At 41.9% G+C, this 21092-nt stretch overlaps 1 protein-coding gene across 1 annotated transcript in view; it reads right to left on the bottom strand.

Annotated features, from left to right (window-relative positions):
- The window catches only part of WASF3 (WASP family member 3), a 91099-nt gene that overhangs the window by 11479 nt on the left and 58528 nt on the right, over positions 1-21092 (bottom strand). The window contains exons 4-9 of the mRNA XM_089685823.1: positions 20016-20150; positions 14489-14642; positions 8503-8620; positions 7807-7982; positions 5215-5478; positions 1800-2161 (exon numbers count right to left, since the gene is read on the bottom strand). Coding sequence (XP_089541949.1) covers positions 1800-2161; positions 5215-5478; positions 7807-7982; positions 8503-8620; positions 14489-14642; positions 20016-20150 — 1209 coding nt within the window. The remainder of the gene's footprint in view (positions 1-1799; positions 2162-5214; positions 5479-7806; positions 7983-8502; positions 8621-14488; positions 14643-20015; positions 20151-21092) is intronic.

The raw sequence follows: 21092 nt of genomic DNA, 5'->3' as shown, positions 1-21092 counted from the left end.
CTCAAGACTGAGATGGTAGGATCAACTACCAGAACAAGCCACATATATGTTAACTCTTTTTCCACTGGATAGAGCTTGGCAACAGTTTTCAGAGGAGTGAAAAGGTTTCTGCATTGACCCAATAGCCATAAACTGCCCATTCTATTTGCTCATGAATGGGGAATGATCTTTTTAGATTTAGCAGGCCTCTTTGTACCCACAAACGCATGGGGAGACAGAGGAAAATCATGTGCAACAATGCCGAGGGTTTTGTGCACAGAAGTGATCATGTTGGCAAGCATACTGCTTGAAGCTGTGACTTCAGGTGAGAAATCTTTTTCATCTTCCTATAACACTGCCTCCATTTGTCTTCATTCCCATCTACAGTAGGTGTACATCTTCTAGGCTGGGAAAATTGGGGTCTGACTCAGGTACAGATGATAAAGATAATGTCAGGTTGACTGCTTGTTGCATTCCTGAAATAGAACTAGAGACAGATGTAGAGACCGGTGTTAAAAATGGGACCTTCTCTGATGCAAGGGAAGCATCACCACTCTGAGGTTGTGTGCTGTGCAAGCCTTCTGCAGAGCAAATGTGGCAAGTTTCCCCCAGTAGGCAAGTGTTTGAAACCTTGCTGTGCCTGGTGCCGAAGTAGTGGCAACTGCGCTGAGTCAGAGTCATTTCCCATGCGGGGCAACCAGTCCTGGACCAGGAGATCAGAATGTACTAACACCAACATCAGAGGCACTCATCAGGCTGGCTGCAGGGTCAGCAGGCCCAATCTTCACCTGTCACAGCAGATGACCTCCAGAAGGATCAGTGTCCTGAATCTGTATAGTAACCCTGTCAGTGAGGTCACTTTTGCACTGTAACTATTGTGAACTGTCCCAATTAACCTTCATGAGAGTGGATGGGGGTTAGGAGCTGTAGGTTACCAGGTATTTTCATTTTTACTTCTTACTAGCAAAAGTATAATATGTTTTGTTATAAATGTGGCTTATTTATATAACATTATTTAAAGTGTTACTAAACCCAGGACCCTGCATTCACTATATCTGGTCTCCGACAGTACACATAACATGGAAATGCTATTATTTTAGAAAATATAAACTGCTAAATACCTTTTCTCATCAAAAATTAGAACAGTCTTTGTGACTTCTATCAGTGTCCAGCCCAGCACTAGCTAGAGCTTGTAGAAGGAGTTTATTTCTGCTTTAGGAGGATACAAATCCCCTGACCTCTTTCTGGACAGTGCTGATTGGCCCTGTGCTGATCACATGCACTCTCCCAAGAAAAAGTAAAAAAACAAAAAACCTCTCTAGCAATACATATCAAACTGAGCATGTGCATGCCTACAGTTCAGTCTGGAGATAAGTGGTGGTCGCTTGAAAAAGGGGAGGAACAGAGAAGAAAGGATCAAACAGCCTTTTTACACAATGCAGAGGATTAACCCCTTAGGCTCCACAGTGAGTATAACAAGCACGTTTTACTGCATATACAGACTGATTTTACTGTTGTGGGTTTAGTAACACTTTAAAGTAATACTGACATTAATGATGTACAGCCACATACAACAATTTCAGCTTTGTCACAGAAATGCTTTATGAATGCATTTTACTCATTTAATAGTTTCCACACTAAAACAACAGCAGTAAATTCAAAACAGTAGTAAATCAGTGAAGGTTCTTCTTTATCCATGTCATTGTATGACTAATAGTAGTCAGGTCACACTCAGCTAAACTTGTTCTGTAATGTTGATAGTAAGCTACTCATCTGAGTACCAATCTCAGTTCTGAGGCTACCCAGTACATTTTACTCACCCATGCGGATAGCAGACAACAAGTCGCTTCGGGCATCGCTGGTTAGGCCAAGCATATGCGCACCATCATGCCGCTTTGCTTCTAGTACTTTGGCAAAGTGCATCGGAGATGAAGCGTGAGATAGGGTAGGTGCAGGAGGTCCCGGTGGTGGAGGGGGAGGTCCAGGTGAGGCCGAAACACTGACTCCAGGAGGAGGAGGAGATGGTGCGTATGAAGACCCAGATAACTGTCCCCCTGGTGATCCTGGAACTGGGTGCTGAAGGGGACTAACAAAAGCAGTCTGAGCTGAAGGAATGACAGGTGGAGGCGGGGGTGGGGATCCCGTAGGGTAATACTCCATCATCTGAGGAGGTAGCACTCTCCTTTAAAAGACAAATAAAGTTTTCTAGTTTAATACAGAACTTTACCAAAAGCTAGGAAAAAAATAAAGTTACTGCAGGGTCCCAATGAAGGTTCAAATGCTGTGATCATGCATCTTACTACAATTTACCCAGTTCACACAGGCATCTGTCATTACTTCCCACATACCTGAAGAAAGTGGAAATGTGGGAAAGTCCCTAGATAAATAATGTACATGGAAGGAAGACAGTCTGTTTTAGTAGGTGAGTTCACAGCACTGCACAGCCACTGCAACTTTAAGTAATGCATGCCCCACATTTAATCAAAATTTGACTGGATAGGAACATGGGAGCTGCTTCTGCTGACTTGTTTTTGAAAGTTCATTATGTAAAGAGACTCCACAGCAGAGTCGCCATGTTTGAAGCCCTCTTTCTGATTACACCCAATACCGAGCTGTCTAATCAGAGATAAGTCACTGCCCTATACACTCAATGGGCTTGAATTACTAAAGGCACATAGATTGTTCATGATGAAAGAGAATTTTCCCCAGAGCTTAGTGAATGAGGTGCAGCTCATCCAATCAGGTGCAAGCAAAAAAAAAAATATACATCTTGCATGTGATTGAGTATTCTTTGCAAAATGAAATGTTACAACATTCTCTAAGCCCAAGGGAAAATTTTGTTGCAAACTGAAACTTTCCTTGCAAAGTGAACAGCCTATTTTGCATCTAGAAAATTAGCCCCAACAGCTTTTTTTTTTCCAGCACAGCTGAAAATAAATATCTGAGTGAATAAAAATGTGACTAGAGCTGCATCTACAGGCTGGATAAAAAACTATACAGTATTACTATGCTAAATTCATATTTATCCAATACAAAAATAAATACTGTGTTTGTACAAAAATCTTATTTTAATTTCTGACTAAAATAAAGAAAATATGTACACACACACACACATATACACCACACACACACACATATACACCACACACACACACATATACACCACACACACATATACACCACACACACATATACACCACACGCACACACACCTAGCAGCATTCCTACAACCAAACATCCTTATGGGAAGTATGACAAAATGCAACAATCCTTTTCTTTCTAAGGAATCAGTTATTTTCTATGGGATTGCTTACTTGGTAATTCTAAAAGTTTTTTGCAGCTCAGTCAGAGGTCACGTTTGTGCAGTGTTTCATGTCAGGGAGGAGCTCGCCAGCAACACTCACTCTGCATTCAACTCTATGGCTTCACTGAACAGTAACTTGTGGCAGTAAACAAGCTAAATACAGCATAGGTTGGAGCTGTAGCTGCAAAAATCGCTTCTCAGCAAAAAAAATTGCCAGAAACTATAGTAATTATGTTGCTGGCTAAAGAGATTTGTAGATGTCAGAGTAACTTCTTAAAACAGAAGGTATCTACATGTCTCAAATAATTCCTTACTTGACCTTAGTGCCAACTGTACTTTCAAAAAATAATGTTTTTGTTCCCGTTAGCCTACCTCTTTGCTTTATAAAGTCTTTGTCAAATCAGAGGCCCTGTTCCACAGAGGGTATCATTTCTACACACTACACGTATTATGGTCAACAAGCCTTAAACGGCTGTATGCAGTTTAGAATAAAATTCACTATGTTACTCTGTACCTGTAATAAAAACCAGCCTTTCTACATGTACAGTAGGCCCCAGAGACAAATAAAGAATGATTTACATGTACAGTATATGCCCACTTTTCTGGACTAAAATGTTATGGAAGTGAGCAAGCAAGCCTGTTTTCAAAGGTCTCTGCTGTGCTCCCCAATTGTTACATGGGAAAAGGGGGGGCTTTTTGGTTCCTTAGCACCTGTTACTGCAATGCAATGGTTTATTAACACACATTTTCACCCTGGCTTTTTCACTTTTTCAGAGCATAGGTTAGCTTAAGGAGGCTAAAATGGAAACGGAATACTTCACTTTAAATGTAGTAACAGTAGGACTGCGTGCTCTGGGAAACCACTCCACCAGTATTGTCACTCATAAAGAATGAGAGTGCAGCGCTAACCCAAATAGCGATTAAACATATGATAGACCACATATGATAGTGGATCAGTAAAATGCCAGTGTAAGTTCATCAGATGTGCTGAAAGTGCATACAGTCTCCAATATGTAAAGAACCAAAAGTAGTGACTTTCAGAAATGATAATAGCCAAATAATGCACTAACCAGATAGCGCATATTAAAGCGCATGGAGCATTTAAGACCTGCCCCTGGTGCTCAGCCACTGTATCACTGGAGCCAGGAGATGTCATCTATAGGGTGACCACTAGATGTCATCTATCCGGATGGAAGCTGAGTCCAGCCACTGTATTAGAGGATCAGGCGGATGTCATCTATAGGGCGACCACTAGATGTCATCCGTTCCAGGAGGAGCTGTGTCATGGATCCAGGGATGTCACTTGCAGATGTGTCCTTTGCTAAGCACAGCCCCAGGACCTTCAGAATTACAGGCTCCCCAGAAATAAAGAGCCCGTGGAAAAAGGCCTCAAATAGTGTGACCTTTTTTCACGGGCTCTTTATTGACATCCGCCTGATCCTCTAATACAGTGGCTGGACTCAGCTTCCATCCGGATAGATGACATCTAGTGGTCACCCTATAGATGACATCTCCTGGCTCCAGTGATACAGTGGCTGAGCACCAGGGGCAGGTCTTAAATGCTCCATGCACTTTAATATGCGCTATCTGGTTAGTGCATTATTTGGCTATTATCATTTCTGAAAGTCACTACTTTTGGTTCTTTACATATTGGAGACTGTATGCACTTTCAGCACATCTGATGAACTTACACTGACATTTTACTGATCCACTATCATATGTGGTCTATCATATGTTTAATCGCTATTTGGGTTAGCGCTGCACTCTCATTCTTTATCAATTACTTTGGAGGTTCCCGAGGTGCCTTTTTGTGCAAGCAGCTACCGTACTTACACCTATACACTGCGCTCGATTTTATATATAGATTTTATATATAAGTTTATAGTATTGTCACTCAGCCCTATTTCTTTAAAAACTGATATTTAGGTTACCTGCACTCCGAAGATACTAATGGAGGTGGGTGCAGTCCATCTACAGATGGTGGAGGCGGTGGTGGTGGCTGCTGCGGTCTGTTTAAAGTGCCATGTCTTAGTGTTCCAGTTGAGGAGCGGTAGTCGTGTTCGTGAACCTGATTAGCACCTACATGATGCAGCGAATCTCCAGACCCAACATATGTTGGTGTCATGGGATGCTGGTGCATGGAGTGGTTTGGTGTTGCAGGATAGGAGTATTCTGTAAGATCTGATACATGTGACCTGTGACAAAAAAAAAAGGAGAAAAAAAAAACCACAATAAATACCAACACCATTTACTTTTACTAAGGTTGCAAACTTTTAGTGAAAATGCGAACACATGCATTTCCATGAACATATCACTTAAAGTATCAAAGTATCTCTAGAGCCTAAACATTTTGATTTTGAACAGAGTAGGGAGTGTCAGGTTTTGGGCTTTAGATACACTTTGATAACTATTATACAGATATTATTGTGTTAAGGTTAGAGGGAAAGCTGTAAAAATAAGTAGTTTCTTTTTATACCACACACAATACAGAACAAATTTGCATAGTATTATGCCAAGGAATTAATTCAGTCCTCCTTTCTAATTAAAGTCAATACAAAAATCAGTGGTATAAAACAGAATGCTGTATTTGTATTAGGAAGAAAATACATTAGTTACCGTATTTTTTGCCGTATAAGACGCACTTTTTCTTCCCCAAAACTGGGGGGGAAATGTCAGTGCGTCTTATGGAGCGAATATGGAGCGGCCGGTCCGGTATTTCCACCGCGGCCGTGTCAGAATACCGGGTCGGCCGCTCAGCTCTGCAGCGGGACCTTACCTGTTCCTCTATCCAGCGGCGTGCTGTCTTCCCGGCTTCTGTAGTGTGGGCACTGGGCATGACAGCCGGGTGCCAAGTGCGCATGCGCAAGAAGCGGTGCTATTTGTGAATGGTAAGGCGGTACCTGGGACACATGACAGATCCCAGAAGCCGCCGGACCAATCACAAAGCGCAAGTGCTTCTCGCTCATGCGCACTGGACACCCGGCTGTCATGCCGAGCGCCATTACAGAAGCCGTGAAGACAGCGCGCGGCTGGATCGAGGAACAGGTAAGATCAAACAAAAACTCTGCGGAAGTAAGAGCGGGTACCTGTCAAATTCAGGTACCCGCTCCCCACCTCCCCAAAGGTCAGCAGTCATCTGTACTGTCCGCAGTCTCTGGTCATCCCTGTGCTGTCCGCAGTCTCTGGTCATCCCTGTGCTGTCCGCAGTCTCTGGTCATCCCTGTGCTGTCCGCAGTCTCTGGTCATCCCTGTACTGTCCGCAGTCTCTGGTCATCCCTGTACTGTCCGCAGTCTCTGGTCATCCCTGTGCTGTCCGCAGTCTCTGGTCATCCCTGTGCTGTCCGCAGTCTCTGGTCATCCCTGTGCTGTCCGCACTCTCTGGTCATCCCTGTGCTGTCCGCACTCTCTGGTCATCCCTGTGCTGTCCGCAGTCTCTGGTCATCTCCTGTACTGTGTCTGCAGTCCACTAGTTCAGAATTTTTTTTTTCCTGTTTTCTGCCTCTAAAACCTAGGTGCGTCTTATGGTCAGGTGCGTCTTATACGGCGAAAAATACGGTACACTTAAATTGTGTATTGTGTTTCTGCATTTAATAAAAAAAACAAAAAAAAAAACACATGCAATTATCCCACGCTGTGACACTTCAGAAATGATAGACATGCCACAGCATTTCCAGTTAAACAAAATGTAACTAACCCTTCTATAATTTTTATCTTCTGTAATCTGGACACGTCCTGTATATCTGTAATAACTTCATACATTATTTGCAACAAACTTATAAATTCGGATTTCGGTTTAAAAAAAATAGAAAAAAAAAAATTTGCACTTGATTAATTCTCTAAACTCAAAAGCCACTAGCTTTCAACCACACAGGTCACATGATTCGTCTAAAACATGTTACAGAACAGAATGCGTAGTCCTCCAAGGACACAGTAGTATATAACATGCAGCTGGAGCCAGGAAGAACTTTCACTACTGCACATTGCTACCTCTTGGTTGAAGAGAATTTTGCTACACGTTGAAACTTTACTTCAATACTTCCTCAGGGAATTAAGACGTACTGTATATGATTTTTGCTTTAAAAAGGGTAGTACGGATAAGTTCACCTTCGGAACATGTTACGTGTTGCACCCATTGTTAAGGCGGAACATGCAACATGTTTAAGCTACAGCACCAGTGACATATCAAAGCTAGGTTACTTAATTTTCCATAAAACAAATGAAATTCATAAAGAGATTAGAAGCTGTTGCAAGAGGGTAAAGCTGGGAATGTAACCAAAGTCTTATCACCAGAAGATACATGAAGCCTCTGGGTGATTTAAAACAAAAAAACATTGGATTTAGGTGGCTGAAGCCTTTGCATACAAGCTCTTCCACGTTTTACTAATACATACAATAAAAAAGACATTTTAAAGCAACCAAGCATTTTTCACTGGCAATCTTTCTCTGTTGTAGCCAACTCTTTGAAACTGCACAACTTCACACAAAGATTCTGCTGGGAGGACCTAACAGATGGACACACAGACCTAGTGTCGGGTGACATGGATCCCTCAGAAGAGGCTCCTTGGTAAATATTAGGGGATAGCCTGTTGTCTGGTCTAAGTTCTTTGTCGTAGGCCATTATGTTCCATTCTTGCCGTCTATTCCTGGCTTTTCTGACCTTCTTCACCTCACGGGTTGTACCATCCACACGCTTTTGCTCCTTAGGAAAACACACAATAAAAATTGGTAAATAAAAGAATAAAGTGAAATAAGAGTGATATGCATACTTCCAAGTCAATTACCATGAAAATAAATGTGATTGGGTCACCCTAACAGCCAAGGAAGACTACACTTTTGGGGAAGAAGGGTAGAGTTCAATATCTGTATCCTGACTTGTTACAGGATACATTATTGATGTGTAGGTCTAGGTTAGCTGGAGGAACCAGACAGCTGCAGAGGACTCAGACGCACAGCTGAAAATAAATATCTGAGTGAAGCCTTTTTTGGGATCTTTCACTAGTAACAAATGCATTTTGAACACCTACAAAAGACATTAGAGAAGGCTCTCACACCAAACAGGTAACGCTAAAACACAAAACTACAGGACATAAAGAATTAGTAAGATTGTGAGGTGGAGAAATTTCATGAGATGGTAAAGACAGCCACAGTGAGAAAGTGATCAGTGGTCCTATCGGATTTTCTATTCTTTTACAGCAACCGGTATGAGATATAACCATTACCTTCTGTCTTCTTTTCTCTTTTCTTTTATCTTCAGTGTCTTGCAGCATTTTTTCCTTCCAAAGGTCAAAGAAATATGATGGATCCGTGTAAAATTTCAAGCCATCTTTCCTGTCATCTCTAAGAAGAAAGTTAGCAGAAACAACTTTTATTTAGATCTTTGATCCTTACAAACAAGCTGTAGTCATGTCACTTGCATTCTAATTTCTATGGCACAGGTAAGCAAACACCTTTAGCATGGTTATCTGAACCCTAGAGGAGGCATGGCTGTAATAGGCACTTCAGTTCTGGATACAAGCTGAAAGAACCAGTCCTTCAAGCGCACATGGATTTTACAGGGATCTGAAGCTGGTTAAATAGCCAATACCCCTGGATAACTAAGTAGAACACCAGCAAAGACCCCCTGCCTGTGATTGGACAGCTATCTTCTTTCTTTCGCAGCAGGAAGTATTTTGTGCACTGCTACAGAGACTGATTGGCTCCAAGTGCTGTCACTTTACATAGAAGTGCTGCTGTACTGGAGATTACAGATGAACATATTTGGAGATTACAATATAGATATATAACCAGCTGTATGCAAAATACATGTAATGATTGGTATTCACACTTTTATGTCTACAATTTATAGATAGGCAAATAAAAATGTGGCATAATGCTGGGGATACTTTTAAAAATGTCTTTGAGCGCTAGCTAGTTTTCCGATCATGTGATCACTATGTCAGCTTCAAGAGTGATCACAAGCAGGCAGAAGGCTACATCTGTTGTTCACAATTACTGAATTAAAAAAATAATGCAATTCAAAAACAATATTAATACCAGGTTATTTTTTTAATCTTTATATTTTTGTGAATTTTATTTTATTAAAATCAATGTGCCAAATAAAACCTTAAAAGCCCTTATAAAATATATAAAAACTAGTTAGGTAGAAAATTGGTCAGTTAACAAAATAGAATTTGTTGTTTTTCACTTTAAATTAATAAAAGTCTATAGAAAGTTGAAATGGTATATTCAATAAAAGTTGGTGTGCCATTCAGCAGAACTTTTGTGTTCAAGTTACAGTCAGCTAAAAACAAACACAGTACAATGTGCAGTGTAGATGTATTGGATTTTTAACAGGGAAGCTAATTAATTAAAGTGGTTGTAAAGCCTACACATTTTTTACTTGAATGCATTCCATTTTTTCGGTTAAGCTATCATCCCCTCACTTTCCCGAGAGCAGCGGAATCCATTGATTCCCACTGCTGTCAGTCAAATCCTGTGATGAGGGAGCGGGACCAAGCCTCGCTGTCTGTCAATGGATACAGGGAGCGTGGCTCGGGATTGAGCATGCAGGTGTGCCATGATAGGAAGCGGCTTTCTATGGTGGCACACCAAGAAACTTAAGACTTTAAAATCACTTTAAAAGAGAAGTATGGAATTTATAAGAATAAAAAAACCTCATATACTCACCTAGGTCTGATGATACATCTGTCCCCCACCAGCTCTGCAATGAGAACTCTGCGATCAAAGACCGCTGATTGCTTAGTTGTCCGAGAAGAGAGCCATGACTGTCAGTCACTGGCTGTCTGCTCTGTCCCTCCAGCGCTCACTGGAATGCCAGGCTGGGTAGGGGATGGAGCGGCTGGCCCAGTCTCCCAGGGGCACAGCTGAGAGGCTGAGCCAGCTGCTGTCTAGGCTTCTGTGTGGAGGCACACCATATGGTCGGGATCTATAGAGACTGGACCAGCTCTGTGACATCATCCAAGAGCAAGCTTTAGCTGCAAACAGGTCACAGGAGTGGTGAACAAACTGCGTTCCTGTGATCCATTGGAAAAATACAGTCAAAAAAGCTTTAGCTATGCTTCTCCTTCAGGTCTGACAACTGCATTCTGACATGCAGATAACTTACAGGAAATTACAAACTGAGGAAAGATCCTCCTTCATGTTGTCTCATTAGGAATAGTTCTGAAGATCACATGGCACTTCATAATTACACATCCTCAATGCCCTGACAGAGAGGAAAATATACTACCACGCCAAAGCATTCAACTTCTATAGCTCCTCAAATCTACTGTCTTGAAGATATAAATGCCTCAGAATAAAGAAATTCACAAGCTATGAGTAACTCTCAGACCTTCAATATAGCAAAGAGAATATGCAATACCCCTCAAAGAAAAAGATTTTAATAATCTGAATGCTACAGACAGGTTAACTCTGGTTTACTTGTTTAATACACAACTGCAGGGAAAGTGACAGGGCTGCTTGGAATTCAGAAGCAAGTGTGACCTCTTCTATTGTTGCTCCTAAGAGCAACAGATTTTTTTTCCTCTAAACTGGAATGGTGGATACTTCCTTAAGTATAAACGTAGGTCTTGGGTACAAGACTACTTTGTGAAGAACCAGGAATGGCTCTGTACATGAAAGAACTACCAGTTCAGAAACAGAACATCCTGATGAGTTCAAATGGTGGTTTCTGCAGGGCAAAGAGAACCAAATTAAAATTAAATTACGTTTCCAATGAAGCACAAAGTGCTGTAAGAGTGGTCTAATCTGAAAAACACCTTGTGTAAAAGTTTTTGTTTTTTTAAATTAAAATGAAACATGTTCCTTCAGAGTACTTAAGACCAAATTCTGGTCAAATCCCTATTGTAGAAAGGCCACAATGTAAGCCAAAAAAAAAAAAAATATCGCCGGGACTGAAGTGCCTCACACCAGGAAAAAAGAATTTCCGTGTACAACAGTACATTTGTTTGGAAGTGGCTTTTATGTCTTTGAACAATGTGAGAATAGAGTCAGAAATGCCTCTGTCCCTCAAGAGCTAGGCTTTAATGGCCATGCCATAAAGTCAGTGACCTAGAAGTGAGACAGAACAGGGAGCTCTGAAACAGTTGGTTTGGTCTATTTGGAAGAGGCCAGGGACTGTCTCCTAGAAGTCAGAGCATGGCTGTGTAGCAGGTTCTTCTGGGCCAATTCACGCTGGTATCTTTTCTTGCTTTAGTTTGGAGCAATTGAGGCATAATTAACACTGGAGGAAAGGCATATATATAAACTGGAACAAAGTCTAGGGAACAATCAGAACATTCAATGCATTGGATGAGTCCTTGTTGAGGTGAAAGTCCAAAGCCACCTTGGGGCAGAAGGAGGATTTAGGCCTCAACAGTACTTTGACTCTGTGTAAGACAAAAAAGGGTTCTTTACAGGACAAGGCCACCAGCTTTGACACAAGCCCCGCAAAAGTAACAGTTGCAAGAAACACAATCTTGTGAATGAGAGTAGAAAGAGGCCCCAATAGGTTCAAAAGAATGTTTTAGTTCCAAGAGAGCCAAATTGAAATTCCACAGAGTCACGGGTGAGCACACAGGGGGAGCCACATAAGCGCACCCTTTACAAAAGTCTTAATCCAGGAATGAGAAGCTAGCAGTCTTAACCAAATAGTCAAAAGTTGGTCATTTCTGGAACAAGACTTCTGGTTCCTCCCTGATGGTTGATGGACACGAGTGCTGTGGCATTGTCCAACTTAATCCTGATCATCTGACTCTCCAATTGGGGTGTCCAACATCACAAGGACAGCCAAAAGCATCTGAAGGTCCTGAATATTGAATGGGAGAAAAAATTCCTCCAATGTCCAATTCTGCTGCAATGACACTGGGATTGAGTTACTAAAGCCAAATAGACTTGCAGTTGCAAGGTGCAGTTGCTCCAGAGCTTTTAAATGAGGGAAAGCTCTGCTGACGTCCATCATCCAATCATGTGCAAGCACACATGCTGTCATTTTTAAGTTTCCTTGCATGTGCTTGCAACTGCACTTGCAAAGTGTACAGTCTATTTGTCTTTCTTAAATCAACCTCAATGTGCCCAGGATCCCTTCCCCAGCCCAACAAGCTGGTATTGATCAAGAGTACTGAAAGAAAGGACTTCCTCAACTCCGGAGCAGGATTACTGAGCCACCAAGCAAGGAACAGGCTGGTCTTTGCAGCCAGGTGAAATCACTCTCTATAAGGACTACCACCTTGTGCCAAAGTGGCAAAAAAGTTCAAAGGGTATGGAGAGGAACTTGGCAAACAGGACTCCCTCAAAGAAAGATACCATTTGTCTGTTAACTAATGTCAAAGCAAGTCACTTGACTCCTGGGCTAAGAGTCCAAGGCTGGGAGTGGAGAGTTGGATGTTTCCCTTGGGGGGAGGAGGGATGGAGGACTCAGGACCCAGACTTCCAGGTGATGAATGGGTATAGGCTTCTGAGGTTTCATGGTCCAAGTGTTCCCAAGGTTTGAAATACCCATGCCACACGCTGTTTGGAAAGAATTGTGTTCCTTCAACAGGAGGGGGTCCATCAAGGCAAGCACAGGGGCAAACACCTTGATGAACACTTAACGAGTGAATGATAGGCCGAATGGCAGGGCCACAAACTGGAAATCCTGAGGACCCACAGCAAAGCAACTGCTTATGGAAAATTGGGACATTCAAGTAGGCATCCTTGATGTCTACAGAGGCCATAAAGTCTCTCTGACGAAGAGGAGCTATTGAGAGACTTGGTGGATTCCACGTGGAATTTCTGTGGACCTCAAAAGGACTGCACAAATGAAAGCAGAGGAAAAAAATTCCAAGCTGTCAGTGTTGGGCCCTGCAGCTGGTGCACTGTAGGCAGCACCAGAACCATTAAGAATTGTGAGTCTGGGTAGCAGGTACTGGAACCATTAGTGGATTGTGAGCCTGGGCAGCAGGCACTGGAACCATTAGTGGATTGCGAGCCTAGACAGCAGGACTAGTGCCCATGTGTCTGGGTTCTGGCATGTTGCAGCATAAGGCAGGGGAAAGAAAGATCAAGGTACAAACCTTGAATACTCACCACCTGCTGCCAGAAGGAAAGGTTCTGGCAGCTGAAGGTGATTATGTCCCTGTACACGGGCAGTAGAGGCAATCCAAGGTAAAATCCATGTGTTGCTTACAGTCAAGAGCAGTGGCAGGGAGGAACTTTCGATTCAGTGACTGGCAGAAAAGAGCGCAGCACATGCTTGACACTCCACCCAGCAGATGGTGCCTGTGCTCAGTCCCTCAGCGTGAACTTCTGCTGCAGTAAACGGAAGAAAAGTGGGAATTTTAAATGTCGTCCAGTGGCCCTAGTAACAAATTAGCTCCTTGAAATACACTGACATGGTCTACTCACAAAGTGAGTCTTCAGAGATGGGTCACACCTGTGACTGTGCATTTGCTCTGGACTTGGAAAGTGCTCCATGGCTAAAACACACAGGGTTTGATTTACTAAAGGCAAATCGTCTGTGCATTGCAAGTGCATCCACAAGTGCTGTTGCTCTACATCTGAGGGGAAGTTCTGAAATGAAGGGAAGTTCTGTTGATTTCTATCATCCAATCATGTGCAAGCAAAAATGCTGTGTTTTTTTTTATTTTCCTTGCATGTGACTGGGTATTGTTTGCAAAGTGAAGCTTTACCTCATTTAAGAAGTTCTGGAGCAACTGTACTTGCAAGTGCACAGTATATTTGCCTTTCGTAAATCAATTCCACAGTAGGCTTAGGTTTGGAAAGTGCCACAATGGGGAACCCAATGCCTGAAGGTCACACGCCAGGCAAGCCCTGCAACATCCTGTCCAGTGGGATCAGCATTTGGCCTCCGAAGCTAGTACTAAGGAGCAGGCAGACCAAGCAACTGCATATATAGATCGGCTCAGCAGCTTGTAGAGGAAACCTAGCTGAAGAAAAAAAATAGCTAGCAAAAGAAGTTGGACTTCTCAGCAATGTAGAGGAAAAGGCATCTATGCTCTTAGGACACTTGCAAAAAAACTAAAGCATGCTGGGAGTAGGAGGAGTTATACCAGGATAGCCACTATCTTTTGCATGCCAGTGCCAAAATAACTTCACTTGTGTCCCTCAACGAAAGAGAAACAAAGATTCATATTTAGTCCAACAGAAATATGAAATAATGGAAATATGAAAAAATATACATTCCTTAAAAAAAACAGACAAAAAAAAAACATGCAGTAATTCACTAACCTGTACGGAGTGAGTATGTTAAGGGGAGGAGGTTTATCACAGGTATTATAGATCTCTGTCACCGGGTTAGGGATGCTGTCTTTAGAAACCACTTGCTGGTCCTGGGTGGTGGAACTTTTGAAAGCTTTTCTCATGTTGATGTCTTGGAGTGAAACTATAAAACAGAAAAAAAACTATTTAGTAACAGATATTGCCCAGAAATATACAAATTAAAGCACCTCTGAATTCTTCCATGAGTTGCCCATGCCAACATCTCCATTATTGGCACTAAACCCTTCCCTGACCACTACACTTAAGAGAGGGGACAACTACTTAGACTTTGATATGGACAATTTTCCTGTTGCTGGTTACAAAAATGCAGATATATTTATGTAATTGACAGCCTAGGGCATGCAACAATCATGATTTCTCCTCTCAACTACTTTGTCTCCTCCCCCCAATACAAATCATAAAACACAGAAGAGTTTAAAGAAAAGGCAGAAAAAGCAACTGCACATGGGGATATACAGGAGGCAGAATGGCAACTGTTTGTTGAGTAGAGGGCATAAAGGAAACAGTATAGAATCTGAGGGTGGACGAAAGCAAATGCCAACAGAAATGCAAATATTGGGAAAGGCAGAAAAAGCCTGATAAGAGATGAAAAGGATAAGAGATAAAGAATAAGCTGATCATGTAGCTATGGAAAAGACAATAAATAGATCATAAATGGATGGTGTTTCAGATAATATGTAGACCATGGGCTGATCAGGACAGGGAACGTGAAAGAGTAGAGGTAGTAAGGAGATAATCATGGACCAGGGAAAGAGACAGGAGGAAGAGGGAACTGATCATGGACAAAGGTTTAGAGGAGGCCAAGGGTGATCTCACTATAGACCATCTGAGAGAATAGGCAGATTGAGGCACAGTATAGCTGGGGGGGGGGGGTACAGTATAAGACTGTGCCTGGAAGAAAAAGGTAGAGTGGAAGCTAAAATTGGATAGGGGAGAAAGGCAGCATTGCGGGAGCTGAAAGTTGCCGATGGGTGGTGGGGGAGCAATAGCTGATTGTGTTCCACTAGGAAATGATGCTAAGGAGCAAGTGGTCATGGATTGGGAAGTTGGGGGGAAAAGAAAAAAGAGGAGCTAATCCTGTGGAGGATCTTGTATGAAGTGTCATTTTTCCATAAAAGAATATGACACAGACAAGGAATTTAGTCAGCATGGATGGAAAAGTGCAAGACGGTGTGGCAAAAGCTGCCAGAACGTGTAGCATGAATAGGGAAGGGGGAGTGGGTGTCAGAATGTGGTGCAGACAGTGGGACTAGAGCTTCCAAAGAATCTACAGTATACACTGAGATTTTAGACACAAACTAAACATAATAAAAACACAAGTGTCGCCATTTCTTAGAAAACAATGTTTGGTGGGGGCACAAACACTGATGATAAAAGTATGTTTCCACAAGGGCATGGCCACTAAAGGCTAAAATGCGTGTGCTAGGGCTCTAACTGGATGCAGCCACTGTTAGGCCGACCAGTAGCCCAAGCCAAATTGTTGTATCATACACAATTTTTTAGGGAAAAACAATTTAGGAACCAATTTTAAAGAAAAAAAACTACACATTTTCAAAATATGAGTTTTTATACAAAGGTCCATAACGAAAAGCCCGTACTGAAATTCCATTTCAGATATACCTAACCTGCATGCAATGATTATTCTCTACCATTATCAGCAAAGCTTTTCCCCACATGCTATAATTTTCTTCTATCCATCCTCCCCCAGCTTCCTGCCTCTGATTTGGCTTTTATACTTGGTGAATAAGCCAGACGTGCTGGTGGGGTGTCTTTCACCTTCTAATTTCATTTCACAGCTTGAAGATGCTCCAAAAGCTTCCCTACCTACCTCTCCACAGATGTGACTACACCCTGCTGCTAATCTAGTCTTTGCATGTATGAATGGCATCAAAGATTTTAAAACCAATACATTTTATATAAAACTGTTCTTTATCATCAGCCACTGATGTAAAGAAAAGGCTCCTAAGACATTTTTCAACACAGATCATCTTCTCTTAGTAGTCCTTTAAAATAACTAAGAGGACATCAGCAGTTTGATTGAAAATATTGTTTTTTATGGTCAGGACTTTATTTCAAACATATACTACTGTAACAGACAGAAGGTGAGTATAGCACCCTGAGCTGCTTTTTTATTTTTACTGGATGCTGAGGTCTGAATTTTTACAATTTCAACACACGCTGGGGTTTAAAGCTCTAGTTTAATCTGCTTATATATGGTCTTCCTAAGTTCCTGCCTTTCCCCCTCAACACGCTAATACATTTTGTAAATTACATCAGTTACCATTTTAAACTTTTAGACCCAGTGAAATCATCATTGAGTCTCAGTGCAATGCAATAAGTTGATGGCTGCAGGCAGGGTCTGGTAGGGTGCTGTACATAGCTTCCTAAAAACAAACACCATAGCACCCTGCCTCTGTACTCCACTCAAGAGGCTTTGTGTAGGTCATTGTTTTTTAAACCAGATCTGTGGTTCAATCCAGTGTGAAACTTCATCGCTGTGGAGAAGCTTCCTATAATAATGACTCGTCATTACTATTCTTCTTTGTGCAAGGTGACTACTCTGGTCTCCACCCTCCCTTGTACTTTTCTACAGGCTAACTATATTGGGAGGGATCTGATGGGTCAATTCCACAGGTCTGGATTTGAAAAGTCATTTGGTGCACACAAACACACACACACATGCACGTATATATATATATATATATATATATATTATATATATATAGCGCAGAGAGGCCACTCCAGGTGAAAACATGTGAACAGTTAATCATGAGCTCACCACTGCTGCCTTATTAATCATTTGCATGATGAAGAGAACTGAACAAAATAGGCGCTGTGGAAAATGCTCTCAGTCAAGCACCTTAATGAAGGTGCATCTTTATTGGGTGAGACAAAGTAGCAAATATAATAAAATATGACCAGCCTGAAGTGAACAGTGTGACTCCAACGTATGGCCCGTCTGCTCTGGGATCGGAGAACGCTCATGTTGGCTTCAAATCACGTGGTGTCAGCGTACCGGCGTCCCGGACACTGCCTTTGCTTGCCCTGGTGACACCACCCGGGACGCCGATACGCTGACACCACGTGATTGGAAGCCAACAGGAGCGTTTTCCACAGCGCCTATTTTGTTCAGTTCTCTTCATCACACATAAACGGACAGCTGCTACAAGGTAAAAAGCAGCATTGTACTGTGCAGCAGCTGTCCATTCCAACTACTGTGAGCCGGCGGTAGGGAACAGTGTGGTGCCTGATCCAGCACATCACACAGCTCCCTTTTTCTGTACAAACATTATTTGAAGTGCACAAAATGGACAGTGCATTCATTGTCACTGTACAACAGCGTAGTGTGCTGTGCTGCTGTACAGTGATATGCAAACCTGTCCAGTTCGCTACAATGAAGTGCAGCATGTCTGCTTTTTACTACAGATCACTGCAACACAATTCCAGGCTGCACTTCAGTGTGAACAGGACACACAGAAACAAATTGTTTTCTGTGTGTCCTTAAGGAATATTTTTAAATGCAATTTTTTAAGCTGAACTCCAAGCACCAAAAAATCAGCTTACCTCTTTTTTCCTGTTCTGGAAATTCCAGCCCTGTAAAATCCTACTAGTTCTCTTTGTTTTTAAGGGGGCTGGGCAGCTGCGTTAACCATAACTAACCCTGTCTGTACTGTGCTGTCAGATCTCATTATAAATGTAAACTAGATTTGGACATTTGTCATAACAAATGTTTAAAAGTTTAGTAGCATGGCTTCGTGTATGGTATTTATATATATATGAGAGGAGACTCAGCCTGTCCTTAGTACCGTGTTTCCCCGAAAATAAGACAGTGTCTCATATTAATTTTAGGTTAAAAAAATGCACTAGGGTTTATTTTTGCGTACGTCTTATTTTTATTGACTTTTATTTATTTTCATTCACTTGGTGACACCCCCTCCGACGATCTCCGCAGGATGGATGGGATCTGCGAATTAAACATAATGGATCGGAGTCCGATCTATTATCCTCCCCAATCCGCAGATCCGATCCATCCTGTGGGTATCGTCGGCTTGCAACCTAACGGATCTCTCCATCAGCTCCACAAAAAGGTATATTTTAAAGCAAGCCCCCCCCCCCTCTCTGCCCTCTTCCCTCCCCTCTCTCCCCCCTACCTACTACATTAATCTGCAGTGCGGTCACCAGGGTCGGGGGATTACATACTTACCTGCTGCATATTCTGCCCAACCCCCCAGCACTCCGACTTCAGCACCCGTGGCAGGGATGTGGACCCGCCCCTCTGCTGAAACTCTGAGGAGGAGAGGTGTCCGAAGTGCCTGCCTCACTGTCCATCACCTCAATGCCTGCTTATTTCAGAAGCGGCACATACAGGGATGGACTGAACCTCTCATGGGGCCCTGTAGTGACCCCGGGTCCTCGGACAGTGCCCGAATGGTCAGTCCGCCCCTGGTGGAGGTAGGTCTTATTTTCAGGGGACGTCAAAAAGTCTTACTTTCGGGGAAACACGGTAGTATCAGATTCACTCTGATACTGTTCAAAAATTCCTGAAGTCAGCCATGTGGCCTTCTAAAAACAAATTAAAAATACTGCATATGAAAAGACATTTTGGTGTTCTGTGTGACAGGGAACACATATAGTGGTGTATTCTCAAATTTGAATGCAAAAGTGGAAATACATTTTTAGTCTATCAAGGACTATAAAGGTGACCTCTACACCTAACTTTCTTTAACGGCCAGCCTACCATGACCATTACATGGAAATTACTTGAAGTAGTCTTTACATACAATATTGATTACAGACTAGGGCAGTGAGATTCCCTTGTCTGCAGCAAAAGGAGTGAGAATTTATGAGCAGGACAAAAAAATGCTGCTGAAGTTTCAAAGATAAAAGGCCAGTGGTTGATTCAGCCTACTAGCATCAAGTCTTAACAGCAAGATCCATTTTAGTTAGACCAACCCCTAAAATACAGGAGGGGCAAAGTTGCCAGTTCTGTTCAAATTTAGTCTGTTTCAAGGACAATTTATAAAATCACATACACAAAATTATAAAGAAAAACATTAAAAGACTAAAATGCAAATAAAAAAAAGTGAGGTAAAAGGTCTCCAGTAAAACACATGCAGCTTTCACAGCTTGGGACCAGCCGTTTCAGATACAAGATAAGCGCTTAATTTTCTCAAGCCAGGACAATTACACATTGCTATAATGCTTCCAAATGTAATTATAAACCATAAAGTCTCATTATACAAATGTGTGTAGGCGAGAACTTGGCCGTTTCTGAATCAGCCAGAACAAGTTTTCATACAAATTATGGAGAGAGGGTAAGCCGCAATATGTTGCTAGCCAATTAATACTTGAGATAGCAACAGCACGCTCAGAGGGACAGTGGTGATCTCCTGCTAGGAGCCAGCCGTTGCCAGGTAATTAATAGTGTCTGTACGTGTCACACTTCTAATAGAGCGGCTTCTGTGCAGTCACCCACCCTCTTCCACTGTTGAATCCAGCTGGGTGACTTTGACAGCAAGCCGATCAATTCTGTCTTGAAGAGAATTTGCTCTGATGTAGAAAGTGTTCGCCTCATTAAACAACTCGCCAAATATGTCTTCAGCATGCTTGCCTGCCAAACAAAGAAAAATATGTCAAAACACACACACACACAAACTCTGCTCATATGACAGCCACATAGTTCATACAACCAATGGCAATAATGCTTTTTCTTGTTGCCAATTTGCTATTCATATTGCTGTATTCTACAGCCAGTTGAAGTAACAGAAATATACAGGAGGTTTATTGTAGGAGGTACAAGATAATGCCTACAAGCAAACTAAACTGAGGCCTTTCCCCTGCAATGTCCCCTAGTGTCCAAATGAATATGTCTCTTGTATGAGAACTGCATTGAGATGTAGTGTTACTTGAATGGTATTCCAGGATTTGCTTGTCTTCAGCTGAGAGAACTTGCAATAATTTAAGACTTTACATAAAGTTTCAGAAATCTTTCATTACAGTCTCCATGTTATATAGTTTGAATACCATGTCACAGGTATATTACTTATCACTGTATAAGAACATATTCCACCGTTTTGTTTTTTTTTAATTTTTCCAAATAAAACAGCTTTAAAAAACAAACCAAAAAATACCCAATGTTTCTATGTTTTTCCCAGGTCTTCCAACCTCTACTTTCATGGTCTTCCCTTCACTTTTTTATTTTATTTGTACAGCAATTGTGCAGGATATCTAAATATGATAATGCAGTATAATAGGCACCAGAGATAGATACAGCGCACCTGGCAATCAGAAATCAGTAACAATACTGGCCTGCACACCTCTCTCTTCCTTTACAACATGTTAAACTGAGGTATGGGGCTGCCACTCAACTATGCCAGCATGCAGCAGTGGAGTGGAATAGTAGCACAAGTATTTGGGGCAGTTTCAAGCAAAAATCAATTATAAATCATAACATGCAGGGGCACAGGACTATAAAACGGAAAGAAAAATGTATGCAACTTCAATAGGGCTTTAGGAACATTGGTCTGTTTTTTTACATGCTAGGGTTTTATTT

Source organism: Staurois parvus, unplaced genomic scaffold (assembly GCF_062004578.1).
Source record: "Staurois parvus isolate SC_StPar_1 unplaced genomic scaffold, SC_StPar_1.0 ptg000387l, whole genome shotgun sequence".
Lineage (NCBI taxonomy): Eukaryota > Metazoa > Chordata > Amphibia > Anura > Ranidae > Staurois > Staurois parvus.
Note: the sequence above shows the minus strand (reverse complement) of the source record. Positions and strands in the feature narration are given on the sequence as shown.